Source organism: Leptodactylus fuscus, chromosome 2 (assembly GCF_031893055.1).
Source record: "Leptodactylus fuscus isolate aLepFus1 chromosome 2, aLepFus1.hap2, whole genome shotgun sequence".
Taxonomy (NCBI): domain Eukaryota; kingdom Metazoa; phylum Chordata; class Amphibia; order Anura; family Leptodactylidae; genus Leptodactylus; species Leptodactylus fuscus.
This window is the reverse complement of record NC_134266.1, coordinates 86,055,663-86,077,329: the sequence shown is the minus strand read 5'-3', so window position 1 is coordinate 86,077,329 and position 21,667 is coordinate 86,055,663. Positions and strand designations below refer to the sequence as shown.

The 21,667-nt window shown below is 40.0% G+C and overlaps 1 protein-coding gene across 1 annotated transcript in view; it reads left to right on the top strand.

Annotated features, from left to right (window-relative positions):
- Positions 1 to 11,783, top strand: part of AMPD1 (adenosine monophosphate deaminase 1) — a 53,042-nt gene extending 41,259 nt beyond the window's left edge. The window contains exons 12-15 of the mRNA XM_075264142.1: positions 6,560 to 6,680; positions 6,990 to 7,163; positions 8,429 to 8,539; positions 9,869 to 11,783. Coding sequence (XP_075120243.1) covers positions 6,560 to 6,680; positions 6,990 to 7,163; positions 8,429 to 8,539; positions 9,869 to 10,027 — 565 coding nt within the window. The 3' untranslated portion in view covers positions 10,028 to 11,783. The remainder of the gene's footprint in view (positions 1 to 6,559; positions 6,681 to 6,989; positions 7,164 to 8,428; positions 8,540 to 9,868) is intronic.
- The last annotated feature ends 9,884 nt before the right edge of the window (positions 11,784 to 21,667 follow it).

Here is a 21,667-nt window from a genome sequence, read left to right as displayed (position 1 = left end):
ATTTTTTTGTGTGTGCAAAATTGAAAAGAATAACAACTGAAAAAGTAAAGTTAAAGTTGCAACTATACCCTTATGCCATTTATTTCAGATGCTACTGTTATAATGTTATTCTGTGTAAAATGACTAGAAATAGATATTTTTTTATTGATATATATCTATATATTTTAAGTAATGGGTTATACTTTTATTATGTTACATACAGTACATACAGTACAAAAAGATGTCTGAGTAATTTCTTACTGATGACTAAAGTTTAATCTTCTGGCATTGTGCATGCACTTAGATGTTTGGAATGCAGTAAAATGCTATATTATACCACTTCTTAAGGGACAAACTGTTTTGCATATGAATCTTTTATAATCTTTTACTTAATTTTTAAGATAAGATAATCCTTTAATAGACCCACAATGGGGAAATTCAGTGTGTTACAGCAGCACGGATAATACAGTAATATATTTCAAGAAAGAACACATACAAGCTCATAGCAGATAGGAAAGATACTAGGAGTCATGATAACAAGAAGAAAAGAAAGACTCATCATCACTTACATACAGTTATGGCTGAAAGTGTTAGTACCCCTGAAATTTTTCCAGTATATTAGGTATTTCTCCCCAAAACTATTGCAGTTATGCATGTTTTGTTATTCAATATTTATTTCATTTGTGTGTATTGGAAAAACACAAAAAAGTGAGAAAAAGGCAAAGTGGACATAATTTCACACAAACTCTAAAAATTGGTCAGACAAAAATGTTGGCACCTTTTCAAAATTGTGGGTAAATAACTTTGTTTCAAGCATGTGATGCTTGGTCAAACTTACATGTGACAAGTAACAGGTGTGGGCGATATAAAAATTACAGCTGACACCAGATATATAGTGTTGGCCAAAAGTATTGGCACCCCTGCAATTCTGTCTGATAATACTCATTTTCTTCCAGACAATGATTGCAAGCACAAACTCTTTGGTATAAATATCTTCATTTATTTTGCTTGCAATGAAAAAACACAAAAGAGAATGAAAAAAAAGTCAAATCATTGAACATTTTACACAAAAATCCAAAAATGGGCCGAACAAAAGTATTGGCACCCTCAGCCTAATACTTGGTAGCACAACCTTTAGACAAAATAACTGCGAACAACCAGGTTGACACTGTTGTACCCTCGGACTGCAGGGCAGCTTGAACTTGTTAGGATGTTAGTCAAGGTTCTTTATCCACCATCCGCACAATCTTGCGTTGAAATCTCTCGTCAATTTTTCTTTTCCGTCCACATCTAGGGAGGTTAGCCACAGTGCCATGGGCTTTAAACTTCTTGATGACACTGTGCACGGTAGAAACAGGAACATTCAGGTCTTTGGAGATGGATTTGTAGCCTTGAGATTGATCATGCTTCCTCACAATTTTACTTCTCAAGTCCTCAGACAGTTCTTTGGTCTTCTTTCTTTTCTCCATGCTCAATGTGGTACACACAAGGACACAGGACAGAGATTGAGTCAACTTTAATCCATTTCAACTGGCTGCAAGTGTGATTTAGTTATTGCCACCACCTGTTAGGTGCCTCAGGTAAGTAACAGGTGCTGTTAATTACACAAATTAGAGAAGCATCACATGATTTTTCAAACAGTGCCAATACTTTTGTCCACCCCCTTTTTTTATGTTTGGTGTGGAATTATATCCAATTTGGCTTTTTGACAATTCTTTTTGTGGTTTTCCATTGAAGACAAATTAAATGAAGATAATAATACCAAAGAATTTGTGATTGCAATCATTTTCTGGAAGAAAACGAGTATTATCTGACAGAATTGCAGGGGTGCCAATACTTTTGGCCAACACTGTAAAGGAGAGAAGTTGACTCAATCTTTGCATTGTGTGTCTGTGTGTGCCACAATAAGCATGGAGAACAGAAAGGGGAAATAGATAAAAACTGAAGATTTGAGAACCAAAATTGAGGAAAAATATCAACAATCTCAAGGTTACAAGTCCATCACCAGAGATCTTTATGTTTTGCAACATAATGAAGAAGTTTACAACCAAAGGCACTGTAGCTAATCTCTCTGGATGTGGACAGAAGAGAAAAATAGTTGAAAGGTTGCAACGCAGGATAGTCTGGATGGTGGATAAGCAGCACAATCTAGTTCCAAAGTAATTCAAGCTGTTCTGCAGGCTCAGGGAGCATCAGTGTCAGCACAAACTATCTATCAACATTTGAATTTAAAGAAACCCTATGGCAGGAGACCCAGGAGGACCCCACTGCTTACCTAATGTACGTGAGTAAGCCAAAATAGTTCTGGGTAAACATTGTCTGGACAGATGAAAGCACGATAGAGCTTTTTTTGTAAAGCACAACATTCTACTGTTTACTGAAAATAGAATGAGGCCTACAAAGAAAAGAACACAGTACCAACAGTCAAATGTAGTGGAGGTCCAAAGATATTTGGGGGTTGATTTTCTGGCACTGGGTGCCTTGACTGTGTGAAATCTGAAGATCACCTTAAGGATTTTGGGTCTCAATTTAGGGCCCAGTGTCAGAAAGCTGGGTTTGCGTCCTGTCATGAGTTTTCCGGCATGTCAATGACCCCAAACATACTTCAAAAAGTATTCTGAAGTAGTGGAAAATAAAGAGCTAGAGAGTTTTGAAATGACCAACATTGAGTCTAGATCTAATTACCATTGAACGCCTGTGAAAAGATCTTAAAGTGCAGTTGGGAGAACGCACCCTCCAAATATGAGAGACTCGATGCAATTTGCAAAAGAAGAGTTGTAAGAAGCTTGTTGACAGTAATAAGGAGAGGGCGCCAATAATTTTGTCCAACCCATTTATGGAGTTTTACATTAACTTTTTTTTGTGTGTGTTCCAATACACATAAAGGAAATAAACATGTATATAACAAAACATGTGTAAATGCAATAATTTTCTACGTGAAATACTTCATTTTCCTGCAGAAAGTTCATGACTGTATGGCCATGACTGTAAGTGAAATGTTATGTTCAGTATTTACTTGTTTTAGTTTATTGGCTTAAATCAATATTTGGTCCATTATTGTGAAATTATGGTGTCTCAAGAAAATGTTGTATTTACTGGTTTATTATGTAGTTTGAGTATATTTTTGTAGCAAACTAATATAAGAGTACGCTCTATAATCAATTCCACCCTAATGCTAAATTTACACTGTGTGAACTGCATCCATGTATAAATAAATTTAGGGTGGAACTGCTCTTCAATTCTTAGTTCTCTGCCTGCTCACAGCGAACCCTGGAATTAGTCCAGTAATATCTAAAAACCACCGTGAAACCTCAGTGATGGTTACTCTATGACGGAATACAGGACTGTTTACTACAAATTATAATCCCATTTATATAGTGCTAGCACATTCTTTGGTTCAGTAAAGAAACAACAACAGTTTATAAGCCTCCATGTACATGACCCGTGCATACTGTAGCACTTGTGTCCTCCATGCTGTTTTCTTACGGACCTGTACAAGCACATGTAGTCTATCTTGTACTCCTGCAATTGTTAATGTATACCTCAAAACCAATTAATAGCAGGTAAGCTGTTCCTATCATCGAACGGTCTATCAAGGTAAGGGTGTGTATACGCATGCCAAAGAAAAACTGATAGTTTTCTATTGGATGTATTCTTGTTTAAGCCACCTCATTTGCGACACCGCACATTGGCAGATCCAAAAATGGTCCCTGCATGTTTTTCTATTTGGCTCCATCAAAGGTCACACAGCGAGTTTGGCTGTAACTCCCACTGCACACAAATGAAAGGAGTCGCATTGCAACCCCAAGGGTGCCAGGACCGCAACACCTAGACACAAAAAATATGAGCACTGCTCAACTTTTTTGGATGGTTGCAGCACCTTCAGGGTCGTAACACAACAGGGATTACAATACATTTTATTAAATTTAATTTGATAAACCAACAAGACATCAATACATCAATCCCTCTACACCAAGCCCTGTATCCAGTGGCGTAACTAGGAATGGCAGGGCCCCGTGGCGAACTTTTGACATGGGTCACCCTCCCAAACGACACCAAAGACCTCGACCGAACCCCTCCTCCGCATTCCTGCGTGCTCTATTATATCCCTTAGTGGCCCCTGCACACAGTATTATGTCCCTCAGTGGCCCTTGCACACAGTATTATGTCCCTCAGTGGCCCCTGCACACAGTATTATGTGCCTCAGTGGCCCCTGTACACAGTATTATACCCCATAGTGGCCCCTGCACATAGTATTATGTCCCTTAGTGGCCCCTGCACACAGTATTATGTCCCTCAGTGGCCCCTGCACATAGTATTATGTCCCTCAGTGGCCCCTGTACACAGTATTATACCCCATAGTGGCCCCTGAACACAGTATTATGTCCCTTAGTGGCCCCTGCACACAGTATTATGTCCCTTAGTGGCTCCTGCACACAGTATTATGTGCCTCAGTGGCCCCTGCACACAGTATTATGTCCCTTAGTGACCCCTGCACTCAGTATTATGCTCCACTGTGGACACCCATAAACAATTATTATACTCTGGGGTCTGAAAAGACCCCAGAGTATAATAATCGGAGACCCGGGGGAATAAACACATAAAAATCTACTGTTACTTACCTGTTCTCCGGCGACTACGCTGTCGGCCTCCGCTGTAGTCCTTCTTCAATGACGACGGACGTCACATGACCTGGGACGCAGGCCGGGTTCACGTGATGTCAGAGGAGTCAGATAACTAGGCCTGAAGCCTGCCCGGATCGTGGAGAGGTAAGCAACAGTGTTTATTATGTTTCTTACCTCTCCCAGGCCTCCGATCATTATACTTGGGGGTCCGCAAAGACCCTCGAGTATAATAATAGTCTTTGTGGGGCCCGCGGTATCACTTACCGATCCCAGCCTAGCCAGGAGCGGTAAAAAAGTAGGGCCCATTACTGGCTGGAGTAACTCTAGCCAGTAATGGCCTATTAAAAAAAAAAAAAAATGCAGCGGTATCAGCTGTCACCGGGCCCCTAATGTCCCGGGCCTCGTGGCAGCTGCCTCTGCTGCTTCCACGGTAGTTACGCCACTGCCTATATCAATCCCTCTACAGCAGACTCCGCATATTGTATCCCAATGCTGAATGACAGGACTAAAAAAAAAAAAGCAGCAGGCCCCATAGCAGTTGATTTGCCCATACAGTAGTAAACAAGAAACTGTGCCACATTACATTTTGTGAAATTTTATGGATTTTGCAAAAAGAAATCCTCAGTACTGGGTAAACAAGCCTTGGTTTAAAAATAGGAATTGGAGGTGGTCTTACATTTCAGATTCCTCTTCAAATTCTGACCCTGTGGAATCTGCAGTGGTAAGTTGAAGCAGACCTTTGCTTACCACAATGGGTTTGCCTTAGATACAATGCACCGTGGATTCTGCAGCTGAATCAGCCAATGACAACTTATGGATTTGAACGGAAATCTGTGAAAAATCCTTCTGACAACATCTCGATTTCCCATCCATTTTGGCATAACCAGCTATAAACATATACAGCTAAGACAGATAATTGGAAGCCATTTTGTTTAAGCCCTTCTATCTTCTGACCCACATTGTATGCAATTATATTTTTGTTCTATCCATCTTAACTCCAGTCCTCAATCTCTTTCAGCTAGAATGTGATTCAGGGCTTGCCAGCAGCTTCTACACATTCCACCCTATGGGAAAATGACTATTAAGCAATAATAGCAGACTTATCTGGATTTGACTTGACATCATTATTACCTTTGCCATTGTATTTGAGTGATTATCAATAGCTCAAATCTCTCTATCTACAATAGACATATAACTAAGAAGATTAGGAGGATTCATTCTCCTGTAAACTAATAATTACTATGTTGTGTATGAGATATAGACTAGAAGCCTTTCAGTAGTGCGGCACCAGCTATGACTATTGGCTTGTAAACCTTGGGTTTTTCATAAGTCAACATCTCATGATGTTCAAATAGTTACACGATACTACAGATAGAGTATACTATTTATCTGTCAAGGTGTAGTTTCACTAAATCCTAGGGAGAATATAAACCAAATTACCATATTCTGTCCATTATATCATTTATGTTTCTCTCCTTTCTCTCTCACTTACTCATAGTAGCAGGATCATTGGGGACATTATACAGAAGTGCAGACGTGAATAAACACTTGGGGTGAGATAGAAACTTCCGATTTAGCTCCAGCAAGCTCTGTGCCGGCATCTCTGCTATCTCAGTTCCTGGTCCCCCTTTCCCTCTTCCAATAAGATGTATTACATGGTTTCTTATATTGTATGTATTACCGAGTTTCTTATATTACTTCTACCATTGATTTGTGCAAAGTTTGTTGCTAGTGGCCATTTAAATTGCCATCATTCATTTACTATGAATCTTATCTAGTATTTGTCAAAGATGCTGAATAAATTTAGGAAAACTCGGAATACTGCATTCTTTTCCTTTCTACTACTAGCAAAGAACAGTCACAAAATAACACATAATAAGTCAATTTAAGTAGGAGGATGCCTAATAATAAGTATATTATATAATATATTCATGAGAAGGCTTGTTTTGTTCCAGGGAGAGGGGATTGAACACTTTCCTATTCCGCCCTCACTGCGGGGAGGCTGGAGCTATCACTCATCTACTAGCAGCATTCATGACAGCGGACAATATTTCTCATGGATTGAACTTGAAAAAGGTAAATGTGTGAATTTTACACTTCAGACGGCTGAGCATCAATAGTTGCCCTGTTGCCTAGACATCCTAGGCATACCTCACCATTGCATTGTGGAGGTGCTGATGGGGACAGAATGACTCTCACAATTGCACAACCATTACAGTTGTTACAGGTTTCAACTATATTGTTAGGGCACTTTGCATTAGCTACTACCAGCCCGATGTAATAGTACATCACGGGGTAGGAAGTGGTTAAGTTCCAATTTGCCTTTTATTTTGCAGAAATGTATGATTGTTGTTTTGTACAACTTACAAAACTTGTGTTTTACAGAGTCCTGTGCTGCAATACCTGTACTTTTTGACAAAAATCCCTATTGCCATGTCACCTTTAAGTAACAACAGTCTGTTTCTGGAATATGCCAAAAACCCATTGCTGGATTTCCATGAAAAGGGTCTGGTAGTATCCTTATCCACAGATGATCCCATGCAGTTCCATTACACCAAGGTAAAAACATGCTGACTTCTGTATATTTTAATATGGTTGAATTTAATTCTACTCATATTCATTGTATAGATAATAAAATGTGTCCCACACTCTGAACTCAATTCTGCCTAATGGTTGTGGAGTCTTTGTCATACTACTTGGGGTAAAGCCATTGCTCACTGTGATCTGATGTTGTGGGTTGTAAAATCTTATACAAAAGTAAGGTTTTCCCACACCTTTAGGTTTTCCTGTCTAGAATTCTGTTCTGATCATTTCTGTAGTCCCTCAGTGCAGTGTGTTTCTGGGCCAGACAGACAGACCTGTAGAAACTGAGTGTTAAAGGGGCAACAAATTTTTCAAAAATGGTTAGTAAGTGCTATTAATAAGTTAATAAGTGCAACCAAATACCTTTAACAGTGTTTTGAATGATTCGTGGGTTTCTCTGGGAGCTCCTGGAATTCTGCATTTGTTTACATAGGTAGCTTCCTGTTTTCCTACAACTATCATGATGTATTGCACTTCACTTAGAGAGAGCTCTCACTCCTTCCCTCTCTCACACTCTCTATAATTGGCATAGCATTCTTATTTCAGATTTTCTGGTGACGTTCTGTTTCCCCATTTCCAGAAACATAATGTCACCTATACTACCCCCCCCCCCCCCCCACACACACACACACACACACCACCACAACCACCACATCATACTTACCTGCTTTCCTGTCCGGATCTCCTGAGCATGGGAGATCACTTCCTTATGCAGAGCTGGCATCTCCTTTACTTGACGTCAGCCAGCACCTGCACAATAAAGCCGGAGTGCTGGCATACGCTATAGCCGACATTCAGGCTCTATTGCATAGGCGTGGGAGGCCGGCTTCTCCTCTTCTTGACTGCTGCCGACTGCCCATGTAGAAATGATCTCCTGTGCGCAGAAGACAGGTAAGTATAATGGGGTGGGGGGTTAGTATTGGTGACATTCCGCTTCCGGAAATGGGGAAACGGAACATCACCAGAAAATCTGAAATTGAGTATGCTATTCCATACTCTTTACATTTTACATATAATGTTAGGAATGGATATTGGTATTCATTTCTGACTTCCTATTAATAATGGATTCCACTGCTAGTCATGGCAACTGAATTTGTTCTAACGCTCAGACTACTACATCCTCACAGTGGCAACATGCTTGGTAGAAGTAGTCTGAGTCTGTAATTTGACATCACCATTATGTAAATGAATGAAGCAGGCACATCTGTTGATGTCCATGACTAACATCTTGTTGTTCACAGGAGCCTCTGATGGAAGAATACGCCATTGCCGCACAGGTTTTCAAGCTCAGTACCTGTGACATGTGTGAAATTGCAAGAAATAGTGTGTTGCAGTGTGGAATGTCTCATGAGGTATGGAATCTATGATTTCTTACAATAGGGCATATTTACTTAGTGTACGGCTAGTAGCGCTGTGTAGGTCATACCTTTAAAAAACAGAGAGATAAGATTCCTGGAAGTGCCTCCATTGGCTCCTTACTTCTAACTTTTGGTGGTAGCCTTTATTTTCTTCTTACATTTCTCTGTAAAAAAAATAAAAATAAAAAATAAAAATTGTGCAAAGGTGTATAAGGCCTATATATAATAGACACTTTGAAGACAATGTAGAAAATAGCATAATAAGCTTAATAATTGACATTGAAATTGCAAGTAATTAGAAAATTACTCCTTTCACTTTTGTGGATTAAATAGAGTTATATTCTTTTTACCACAATTATAAGGTCTTATCTGGGAATAAATAATAATGACCACAATGTGACCTCTCGTTGCCAATTTATTAATTATAATTAATTGTACAGGTTGGACACATGTTCAGCTTATGGCAATGCCGTTTTTCAAGTGAATACCAGGTGTTGATCGTGAGGGTGGTTCTACAAGGTGTCTGCCGTGGCACCTACACTCCTGGCTCGGGTCGCAAATAGTTTGACTTAAGTGAGATACTGATTGATTATGGGATAGTTCTCATTAACAATAAGACAACACATAATAACTAGTAAAACTGCACAGCCAGCAACAAGGAAAAGCCCATATTCTGTCAGTGAAAGTTTTGACATCTCTGACCCAGAGAGTGACAACAGTGCCATAAAAGATATCATGTAGCACCACTCTAAAGGAAGACAACCTATAATGGACAGATGGTACTGTCCTGGTTTTGTGCTAAACTGACCCTGTGCCCTTATCTTAGGCCCAGTTCACATCTGCATTCGGGTTTCCGGTCAGGGAGTCCACTTGGGGACACCCTGAACGGAAACCTATATGCATAGAAAAGCGGTTACCTAGGAAAACATGCGGACCCCATAGACTATAATGGTTGTTTTATAACGCTTGTTTTCCGGAGGAAACATATGGAGAGAAAAGTCCTGCAAGCAGCACTTTTCTCTCTGCATGTTTCGTGTGGAAATCGAACAGAAACCACATGGACCCCATTGTAGTCCATGGGGTCTGCATATTTTCCCAGGTAACCGCTTTTTAATACGTATAGGTTTCCGTTTGGAGGGTCCCCAAAGGGACCTCCGAACAGAATCCCGAATACAGATGTGCATCGGGCCTTAAAGTCTAACTTTATTAGCTCTGTTTCAGCGCACAATGAATTCTAAGCAGGTGATGCAAAATAACATTTACACAAACTGGTGCACATTATATTTTCCTTATATTTACAATTCAATTGCTTGGTTTGTATAGGAGAAGGCACATTTTCTTGGGAAAGACTATCAAGTGGAAGGACCACAAGGCAATGATATCCGCAAGACTAATGTGGCTCAGATAAGGATGGCTTACAGATACGAGACCTGGTGTTATGAGCTCCACCTGATTCTTCAAGCTTTAAAAACTGCTGAGTAAAGAATATTTGATGTAGTCTACAGAATATGTACACATTTGATAACCTTATGGGTCATCGCTGAGGAAACTTGAGTAATGGCCATGTTAAAGGCATATACATAATTTATATACTCTGAAAGTTTACATTCTAATTTTGAAATGCTGCTGAAAAGTAAATTTCCTGATTATAACAAATAAGAAACCTCCTACGTGTCCCTCTTTTGAAGGGTCAGTAACAATTTTGACCCACATCCTTGTGTTCCTATTTGCTTCTTAAACGGCCCTTCATTGAATAGATCTATAATATTTCTCTAGCAATTGCATATCTGTCTCCTATCTAACACTTAGATAAAATATGGCTTATGCTTTTTTGATGTTTAGGTGTTTTTAGTTTTTTATGTTGAATATATATATATATATATATATATATATATATATATATATATATATATATATATATATACACTCACCAGCCACTTTATTAGGTACACCATGCTAGTAACGGGTTGGACCCCCTTTTGCCTTCAGAACTGCCTCAATTCTTCGTGGCATAGATTCAACAAGGTGCTGGAAGCATTCCTCAGAGATTTTGGTCCATATTGACATGATGGCATCACACAGTTGCTGCAGATTTGTCGGCTGCACATCCATGATGCAAATCTCCCGTTCCACCACATCCCAAAGATGCTCTATTGGATTGAGATCTGGTGACTGTGGAGGCCATTGGAGTACAGTGAACTCATTGTCATGTTCAAGAAACCAGTCTGAGATGATTCCAGCTTTATGACATGGCGCATTATCCTGCTGAAAGTAGACATCAGATGTTGGGTACATTGTGGTCATAAAGGGATGGACATGGTCAGCAACAATACTCAGGTAGGCTTTGGCGTTGCAACGATGCTCAATTGGTACCAAGGGGCCCAAAGAGTGCCAAGAAAATATTCCCCACACCATGACACTACCACCACCAGCCTGAACCGTTGATACAAGGCAGGATAGATCCATGCTTTCATGTTGTTGACGCCAAATTCTGACCCTACCATCCGAATGTCGCAGCAGAAATCGAGACTCATCAGACCAGGCAACATTTTTCCAATCTTCAATTGTCCAATTTCGATGAGCTTGTGCAAATTGTAGCCTCAGTTTCCTGTTCTTAGCTGAAAGGAGTGGCACCCGGTGTGGTCTTCTGCTGCTGTAGCCCATCTGCCTCAAAGTTCGACGTACTGTGCGTTCAGAGATGCTCTTCTGGCTACCTTGGTTGTAACGGGTGGCTATTTGAGTCACTGTTGTCTTTCTATCAGCTCGAACCAGTCTGGCCATTCTCCTCTGACCTCTGGCATCAACAACGCATTTCCGCCCACAGAACTGCCGCTCACTGGATGTTTTTTCTTTTTCGGACCATTCTCTGTAAACCCTAGAGATGGTTGTGCGTGAAAATCCCAGTAGATCAGCAGTTTCTGAAATACTCAGACCAGCCCTTCTGGCACCAACAACCATGCCACGTTCAAAGGCACTCAAATCACCTTTCTTCCCCATACTGATGCTCGGTTTGAACTGCAGGAGATTGTCTTGACCATGTCTACATGCCTAAATGCACTGAGTTGCCGCCATGTGATTGGCTGATTAGAAATTAAGTGTTAACGAGCAGTTGGACAGGTGTACCTAATAAAGTGGCCGGTGAGTGTATATATATATATATATAGTTAGTATATATTTCTGTGTTCATTACCATATAAAGTGTCACTGATGTCCTCAGCAGTAAAATGAATACATCATATGTAGTCTCAATCGTCTTTCCTTTCTTCTACCCATTTCCTTCCATATAACTGCACCCCATTACTATAAATGGAATCTTGAACAGAAGAATAGGATGTAGGGTCAAGAAACAGAGAGCAAAACAGACACTGAAATTACATAGTGAAGAAGGGTATTTACAGGTCATACTTATGACTGATGGTTGAGGAAGAAAATATAACAACTTTCTCTTAATAGCTGTACTGTTTTTGGAATTTAAGCCACTGCATGAGTGAGTGTCTAGACATACTGATATTGTGCAATTGCTGAATAAAGTGGTGGCTATTTTCTGCAAAGGATCAATCACATCAGCAGTTCTCACATCCTCATCCTAGGTGCCATTTTAACATATACTTAAAGGGATCCTATCATTAAAACTCATTTTTTTCAGGGTACCACGTAGGTAAAGCCTTAAGAAAGGCTATTTGTCTCCTACCTTTAGATGTCTTCTCCAGGCCGCCGTTCGGTATATAATCTGGTTTTCGTCGGTATGCAAATGAGTACTGTAAGCGGCCATTTTCTTGTGGCCGGCAGGCATGCGCAGTCGGCTGCCCGAGGCCTAGAAGTTTAAAGCCAATGCCAGAACAAGACGCGAAGAAGACCCGTTCCTGAAGAAAATGGAGGCGGCACTGGAGAGTTCTCTCGCAGCATTGGGGACGCCCCCAGTGCTTTTTGAGCGCTGGGCACCGCCCCCAGTGCTGTGAGAGAACTCTTTTGCATACCGACGAAAACCAGATTATATACCGGTATAGGTATAATTGACATGCATCACTTTTTTCACAAGGTGTGGATGGGATTTACCATGTGGGTCCCCGGCCTAAATCTCCTGCATACATGAGACGTTTCCTGTAAGTAACAAAATATTACTGCACTGCATTCACTGTAATGTTACCAGGAGCACCCCCCCCCCCCCCTACCCCCTAACCCCTGGTAGGTTCACCAATGTCTACATACATATAAATTTAACAAACACCATGCTGGCTGCCACTAGTGAGAGCATGAGATCTTACTGCATACTGCCTTATCATTGAGTTCAATGTATATCTGTACATAGTAAGCTCTGAAACTACCCCTCTGGAGTTGTAATACAATGATGGGAAACTTGTAGCTTGTGGTGTCAGAAGCAGAAAAGACACAAACAATATATCATATTGTGTATGTTAAAGCAGTGACTCTGCCCACAAGTACGTAGGTGACACTTATAGCTATTTAGCTCTCGCTTAAATGTGGTTGTTGCAGTTATACCAAACCCCCTTGTCTATGCCTTGCCCATGAGCCGTGTCTGATATTACAGATCAGTCCCATTCAATTGAATTGCAAAGTCAGACACAACCACTGACAAAAGCCGATGAGTGCAAACAAAATGTATACCTATCTCAAACAACCCTTTTAAGATACATTCACAAGGTGCAATTTGCTGTAATGATTTTTGGAGTTATTTTCATCTCTTTCTTATAGGGGATGCTTTACATTATACATATAGCTCACAGTAAACATGTCTTGTCTTGTACATAAATCCTGAGTATAATTGGAGGATTCGTCATAAGATTTTCAGTTAGGTGTGTGCAGCCTTTCTCATGGCCACACCCCATTTATTATACATATATCTAATTTCCCTTTGCCTCTTTGAGGTCACCAGTTGCTTATATTTAACTCACAATTGGAAGTTGTGCTCAGACATGTTCCTCATGATTAAACCTCACATCCACACCCTGGTCTTCTTGATATGAGACTTGGTTCACCAAGTGATTAACCTTTATTTCCATTAAATGGTGTGTTGTGATACTTTATATACATATACAGTAGCAAGAATATCTATAAATTGTCTCTTAGAAACAGTGGACGCTTATATATGCTACCACCGCGTTCCACTGCATATATGACACTGATCAATGACATCAGAATTATCAATGGATCACAGATCAAAAAATAAAACAAAAGGTAACCTTTAAACTGCTACTGTCCACAAGCTATGACAATTCTTCAGGAATTAAACACAACCTAAGACAATTTGAAACGGGAATTTTAATAAATGCTAAAGAAATGAGTGAGACCCAAAGTGTGTTATGTACCATATATACTTTTAGATTTTTCATCACACCTTTTGGACGTGTTTTCACACAAGGACCATAGGCCATGACCCCCTCAGCTACCTCTGCTCAGTATTTTATGTTGTCAAATTATATTGTCATAGTCAATCTGGTCTGTACCGTCCAATGCGTCATTGCTGTGCCAAAGAGGTGTAAGTATGTTCTTAAAACTATCCTAACACCAATATCCCACACCTTCTGCCACACCACCGCCAAACCAGCAATTAAGGCTTCAAAATAAAAACATGCCGTGTGCAATCTGCACGCACTGAGCCTTTATGTCTTTTCTCAGGGAATAAGATATAGAATAGCTATGTTGTAATCAGGTCAAAAGAAAAGACAGCACACAGGCGGGCCTGAACTCACACAGGTGATCTTTTGGGACTTTTAGCTGTGTTGTTTACAAAATACGTTAGAAATGCTTTGGACAGCTATTACAGGATAATAAATCAGAAATGATGACTAACTTTCCATACCTGACATTCATTTTTTTAAAATTGCATTTAGCCTTAAGGCTAAGGCCTCACATAGTGGGCCACAGCAAAAAAAGCACGGCGGAAACGTGTTGTAATTTCATAGAAAGTTCGCAGCGGATTCCTCTGCAGACTTTCGGCTTCAATTACACCTATAGGGAAACCTCCAGCACCCTGCGATTTCCAAAACCACTGCACATATTTTTCTGCAGTTCGTAGATGGGTTTCTGCTGTGTCCAAACTATGACATTTACTCCAGGTGGGGTCATGGCCTAAATGGTTTTTTTCTAAGCTAAATAATTGATGATGGTTTTAGGAAGAAAACAGCCATGTAATTCTGATCATGTACAACCCCTTTAGGGTGAGTATTCTAGCAGTAAATAATTTGGTTATCCCCACATGTGATGGGCAAGTATACAAATCACCTATAAAGTCCCCATTGTGACCATTTCTTTGTTCTTGGTTTACTGCTGCAATCTTAATAATATAATCCAATTGTATTAAAAAATTGATAACTATCTTAAAAATCCAAAGTTTTCAATCTACAAATGTTTTATGAATTACCACCAACACAAGGTTATGCTTTTTTTTTTTATCCTACACATATTTCTTGTCTAAAAATAACTTGGTCCTTTTGTGAAGACTTAAGGCTTTCTGGATTTTTTCGCAATGCAAGTGAGCATGTGATAATTTGTAATGAGAAGTTTCCCTGATACCTGGCAAGAATCTACAAATACCTGTCCTCCTCCAAACAAAACAATAAGCCCAGGACTAAATCTATGTCTACACATGTACACGTGCTGCCATGGTATGCCTTAGGCACTCTGGGCTGGGATCATAATAAATACTTATGCCACTCAAGAGCTGCAGGTACTCAAAAATATGTAAGAAGATTGTCTGCTCATATCATCGAAAGGTATCTTTACATAAGGAGAAAGTGAATACCATTTTAAATCTGTTTATCATATATCCCAATAACACTATGGGGCAGATTACAGACATAATTTATGCTAAAAACTGTCCTACATGCACTTTACTACATTTAATACTTGTTTTAGGCTAGGGCCCCATGTAAGCGGCAACACATTGTGGTTTTACCTGCGGACACTCTGCTTCAATTATATGCTGAGAAGGAATACGCAGTTCTCCAATTCAGTTCTCGTGGGGTATGTAGGCATCAGATTATGATGCGGCCCCTGATGAACACCATAATTGGTGCCAAACTATCAAGGTCCTACATTTGTAAGTGGCGTTTTTGCCCACAGTGGGTGTTGCTACCCTTGAACTATTTAAGGAGCGACAGTAACGCAGCACAGTGCTACCTTTGTCACTGCAGGGAAGTCATGTAGGTTTTGACTCCATTGTGAAGTGTTTGTTTTTTAACTTGTTCTGCCACTGCGGATAGTTATTTGGTGATATAGCTATTGAACATTTATTTGACTATAGATGTCAGAAAGTATAGTTCAGAAAGTCCCATGATGAGTGGTGCGTTACTGTACCAGGAAACGCATAGGGACATTTAAAGAGGACCTTTCACCATATCCGGGCACAGGCAGTGTTATATACTGCCGGAAAGCTGACAGTGCGCTGAATTCAGCGCACTGTCGGCTTTCCCAATCTGTGCCCGGTGTGAAAAGCTTACGGTCCGGTACCGTAGCTCTTCTATGGTCAGAAGGGCGTTTCTGACCATTAGCCAGAGACATCCTTCTGCCTCGCGGCGCCTATCACGCTGTGCTGTGGAGTGGGGAGGAGCGCCCCCTCCCTCTGCTCACACAGCTCGTCCATAGACGAGCATTATCAGGAGAAGGAGGGGGCGTTCCTCCCCGCTCCACAGTACAGCGCGATAGGCGCCGCGAGGCAGAAGGACGTTCCTGGCTAATGGTCAGAAACGCCCTTCTAACCATAGAAGAGCTACGGTACCGGACCGTAAGCTCTTCACACCGGGCACAGATCGGGAAAGCCGACAGTGCGCTGAATTCAGCGCACTGTCAGCTTTCCGGCAGTATATAACACTGCATGTGCCCAGATATGGTGAAAGGTCCTCTTTAAGATCACACTTGGGTCAGTTTGGTACTTCCGTTGTAAGGGTGGGAGTTATTTTGGAGTTTGAGGGACAGCATTGGAGGGTGAATGTAGGGACATCTGTTCTCCCTTTTGAGATGCACCCTCACCATGAGACTTTCGTTAACATATACTGGTAAGATTGTTTCATTTTTTATCTACGTCATGATCTACTGTGGTGACAAGTGTTCTATAAGGTATCTCTGCAGGGATCTGCTTATTTTAAGCATTATTATTAAACGTTAAGTTTTAAATATTGCAACAGTGCCTTTTCATAGATTAGATACACAGATCAGCACACAGTATCACACATCAGAGGACTAGATACACAGCTCAGCATACACCATCACACATCAGAGGATTAGATACACAGCCAGCACGCATCAAAGGATTAGATACACAGCTCACCATACAGTATCGCACATCAGAGGATTAGATACACTGCTCAATATACACCATCACACATCAGAGAATTAGATACACAGCTCAGCAAACACTATCAGACATCAGAGGATTAGATACACAGCTTACCATACACTATCACACATCAGAGGATTAGATACACAGCTTAGTACACAGTATCACACATCAGAGGAATAGATATACAGCTCAGAATACACCATCACACATCAGTGAATTAGATACACAGCTCAGCACACAGTATCACACACCAGATGATTAGATACACAGCTCAGCACACAGCATCACACATCAGGGGATTGCATACACAGCTCAGGACACACTATCACACATCAGAGGATTAGATATACAACTCAGCACACAGTATCACAAACATAAAAGGATTAGATACACAGGTCAGCATACATCAGAGGATTAGATATACAGCTCAGCACACAGTATCACATATCAGAGGATTAGATACCACAGCTCAGCAAACAGTATCACACATCAGAGGATTAGATACCACAGCTTAGCAAACAGTATCACACATCAGCGAATTAGATACATATCTCAGCACACACCATCACACATCAGAGAATTAGACACACAGCTGATCACACAGTATCACACATCAGAGGATTACATACTTACAGTGTTGGCCAAAAGTATTGGCACCCTTGCAGTTCTGTCAGATAATACTCATTTTCTTCCAGAAAATGATTGCAAGCACAAACTCCTTGGTATTAATATCTTCATTTATTTTGCTTGCAATGAAAAAACACAAAAGAGAATGAAAAAAAAGTCAAATCATTGATCATTTTACACAAAACTCCAAAAATGGGCCGGATAAAAGTATTGGCACCCTCAGCCTAATACTTGGTAGCACAACCTTTAGGCAAAATAACTGCGAACAACCGCTTCCGGTAACCATCAATGAGTTTCTTACAATGCTCTGCTGGAATTTTAGACCATTCTTCTTTGGCAAACTGCTCCAGGTCCCTGAGATTTGAAGGGTGCCTTCTCCAAACTGCCATTTTGAGATCTCTCCACAGGTGTTCTATGGGATTCAGGTCTGGACTCATTGCTGGCCACTTTAGAAGTCTCCAGTGCTTTCTCTCAAACCATTTTCTAGTGCTTTTTGAAGTGTGTTTTGGGTCATTGTCCTGCTGGAAGACCCATGACTTCTGAGGGAGACCCAGCTTTCTCACACTGGGCCCTACATTTTGCTGCAAAATTTGTTGTTGTCTTCAGACTTCATAATGCAATGCACACGGTCAAGCATTCCAGTGCCAGAGGCAGCAAAGCAACCCCAAAACATCAGGGAACCTCCGCCATGTTTGACTGTAGGGACCGTGTTCTTTCCTTTGAAGGCCTCTTTTTTTTCCCCTGTAAACTCTATGTTGATGCCTTTTCCCAAAAAGCTCTACTTTTGTCTCATCTGACCAGAAAACATTCTTCCAAAACGTTTTTGGCTTTCTCAGGTAAGTTTTGGCAAACTCCAGCCTGGCTTTTTTAGGTCTCTGGGTAAGAAGTGGGGTCTTCCTGGGTATCCTACCATACAGTCCCTTTTCATTCAGACGCCGACGGATAGTATGGGTTGACACTGTTGTACCCTCGGACTGCAGGGCAGCTTGAACTTGTTTGGATGTTAGTCGAGGTTCTTTATCTACCATCCGCACAATCTTGCGTTGAAATCTCTTGTCAATTTTTCTTTTCCGTCCACATCTAGGGAGGTTAGCCACAATGCCATGCGCTTTAAACTTCTTGATGACACTGCGCACGGTAGACACAGGAACATTCAGGTCTTTGGAGATGGACTTGTAGCCTTGAGATTGCTCATGCTTCCTCACAATTTTGCTTCTCAAGTCCTCAGGCAGTTCTTTGGTTTTCTTTATTTTCTCCATGCTCAATGTGGTACACACAAGGACACAGGACAGAGGATGAGTCAACTTTAATCTATTTCAACTGGCTGCAAGTGTGATTTAGTTATTGCCACCACCTGTTAGGTGCCTCAGGTAAGTAACAGGTGCTGTTAATTACACAAATTATAGAAGCATCACATGATTTTCAAACAGTGCCAATACTTTTGTCCACCTCCTTTTTTATGTTTGGTGTTGAATTATATCCAATTTGGCTTTTTGACAATTCTTTTTGTGGTTTTCCATTGAAGACAAATTGAATGAAGATAATAATACAAAAGAATTTGTGATTGCAATCATTTTCTGGAAGAAAATGAGTATTATCTGACAGAATTGCAGGGGTGCCAATACTTTTGGCCAACACTGTAGCTCAGCACACAGTATCACACATCAGAGCTTTACTCCAGGTTTCAATAACAGCCCAGCCATTTTTCTTCACTGCGGTAGGTCAGCTTTATAAAGGGGCAAGACACTGTTGATGATACTGTTAGACAAAGTCACATACACACAGCTTTACTCCAGGTATGCACACCAACCGATTGCAGGTTTTTCATTGATATCCAAACTGAGAGACACATGATCACTGACACTTACTGACACACACACAAAACAACATGCAAAATAAACCAGTACAAAACTGGACAATTCTTATGGGGCCACTACACAAAAAAAAATGTATCTGTGTGAAGTCGGGTCCTCCTGTTAGTTATGTATAAATTATATAAACTTTGTACTCCATGTACAAAGATAGATAACTTACTGACTATTGTATTTTATTTTTTTTTAGAGTCTGATGAAGGTCAGCTTTTGCACAAAACGTTACTCACTGTACATATTTTTTACCTGTTAGTGAATGAAACCACATTTCACATTTTAAATTATGTATATGAAGGCTTTATATTTTTGGATATTATAGGTTGGGACCATGCTTTGTTTTATACACTTAAGATTTCCCTCCACACCTCTTAGAGCAGATTTATAAAAAAGTTACAGGTCTCAGAATATGATGAAGATTTGGATTTTTTTTTTTTCTAATGTACTGTAGATTGTGAGCCCCATATAGGGATCACAATGTACTTTTTTTCCCCTATCAGTATGTCTTTGTAGAATGGGAGGAAATCCACACAAACACGGGGAGATCATACAAACTCCTTTCAGATGTTGTTCCTTGTGGGATTCATACCCAGGACTCCAGCGCTGCAAGGCTACAGTGCTAACCACTGAGCCACCGTGTTACCCCTCAGTTTTGGATTTTTTAAAGAAATTTAAACTTAAAAAAATAGAATACAGGTGACATTTCATTTTGGTTGCACAGTGAATGCAGCTAAAATGAGGCCTGTAAGAAATTCGCACAAATGCAGTTTTTCTTCAATTCCATTTAGAATTTTTTAACAGCTTTCCAGGACATCGTATGGAAATTTAGATGATACCACTATGAAATAATTTTTTTTTCCGCAAAAATGAAGCCCTCATACGGCGTGGAAGGCGTGGAGCAGGAGTTCTGGAAAAGATGATATGGCCCCCAAAGGGCCCTGAGATCATCAATGTCTGGGATTACATAAAAGGTGTATTCACATGAACAAAACCATAACTTTATTTAGATTTGTAGATGTAGACAATCAAAAGTTAAACATTTTTGCAACAATAAATAATTAAAAATTCTGTGGATTTTCCACCTTCCATTGACTGCGTTGGTTTTTGCAGCCGAAATACGCCTGAAGGAAGCTTTTTTCCGCTAGCGGAAAAAAAAACTAGCGGAACCCATGGAACTCTATGGGGAGGTATTTTTTCCACATGGATTCTGACATGGATTCAGCGCCTAAATCCTCGCCAAAAAAACTCTGTGTGAATGGATCTTTTTACTTCCAATAAATTACTAAGGAACAATATAATACAATACAAAATATACAATATTATAACATTTCACTATACAATAAGCTGTATTCAAATGAAAAAAAAATGCTGATCTTTTATTTGGTCATGAAATGAAAGTCTATTACAAAATATTACAGTCTAACTTTCTTTACATTTTCGTAGCATTTTTGGCAGTGAGTGCAGTTTTGTATCAGAAATTCCCATCACGTTCACAGAAAGTTCTAAGAGGCCCAATGGAACGACATCACATTTAAACAATTCCCATTGGAAGAGTGAGGACATGTTCCATTTTATTGTAATCTTTGCAATAACTAATAAGATCGTGTGGTTTAGGGATAAAAAAAAGTGTGTTTTCTAACTATGCCAAGAGCGATTGTGGGTGTATACGAGTGTTTGCTGGCATGCTGGGAACTCTTTGTGTTGATGCCTGGAGATGATGTTAGTAGGGGTTGGGTTATTTGTATAAAAAGCACATTGTGTCTAATTATTGATCATTTTTTTATCATTACTTTTTATTAAACATTTTGGTGATTCCTCTTTAAAAATGATAGATTCTCAGTAAATATTATAGCGGTGGTCGTAGTAATCTTACTACGTAGAGCATTACATAATGAAGGACTTTTTCTGTCCAGTGACTATTACATTCAGGAAATAAGAACTGGCTAAGACTGACATACTGTGTCTTACCACAAATATTACAAAGTGGTTTTATTTTTAGAGCTCACTGCTTTCTCTTTAGTTGTTTATGACATCAATAAATGAATCACCAACGTGACATTACATTATGGTTAATGGCAAAATAACACCTTTGGACTTGGGTCATAGAAGTTTCCTTCTGCTGGGCTTTTTATAATTATTTATGTTTCCTGTCTAGGAAATACAATACACAGACAGAAGGCCTCACACGCACGCACAGAATATATTTAACTCTTATGGTATCGGTGTAAACAATGATTTGTCATTATATCATCATATGCTTAAATATGGAAAAGTATAAGAATTCATGAAACAGATTGGAAAGTATTAAATTACTTAAATGTAAGGCCA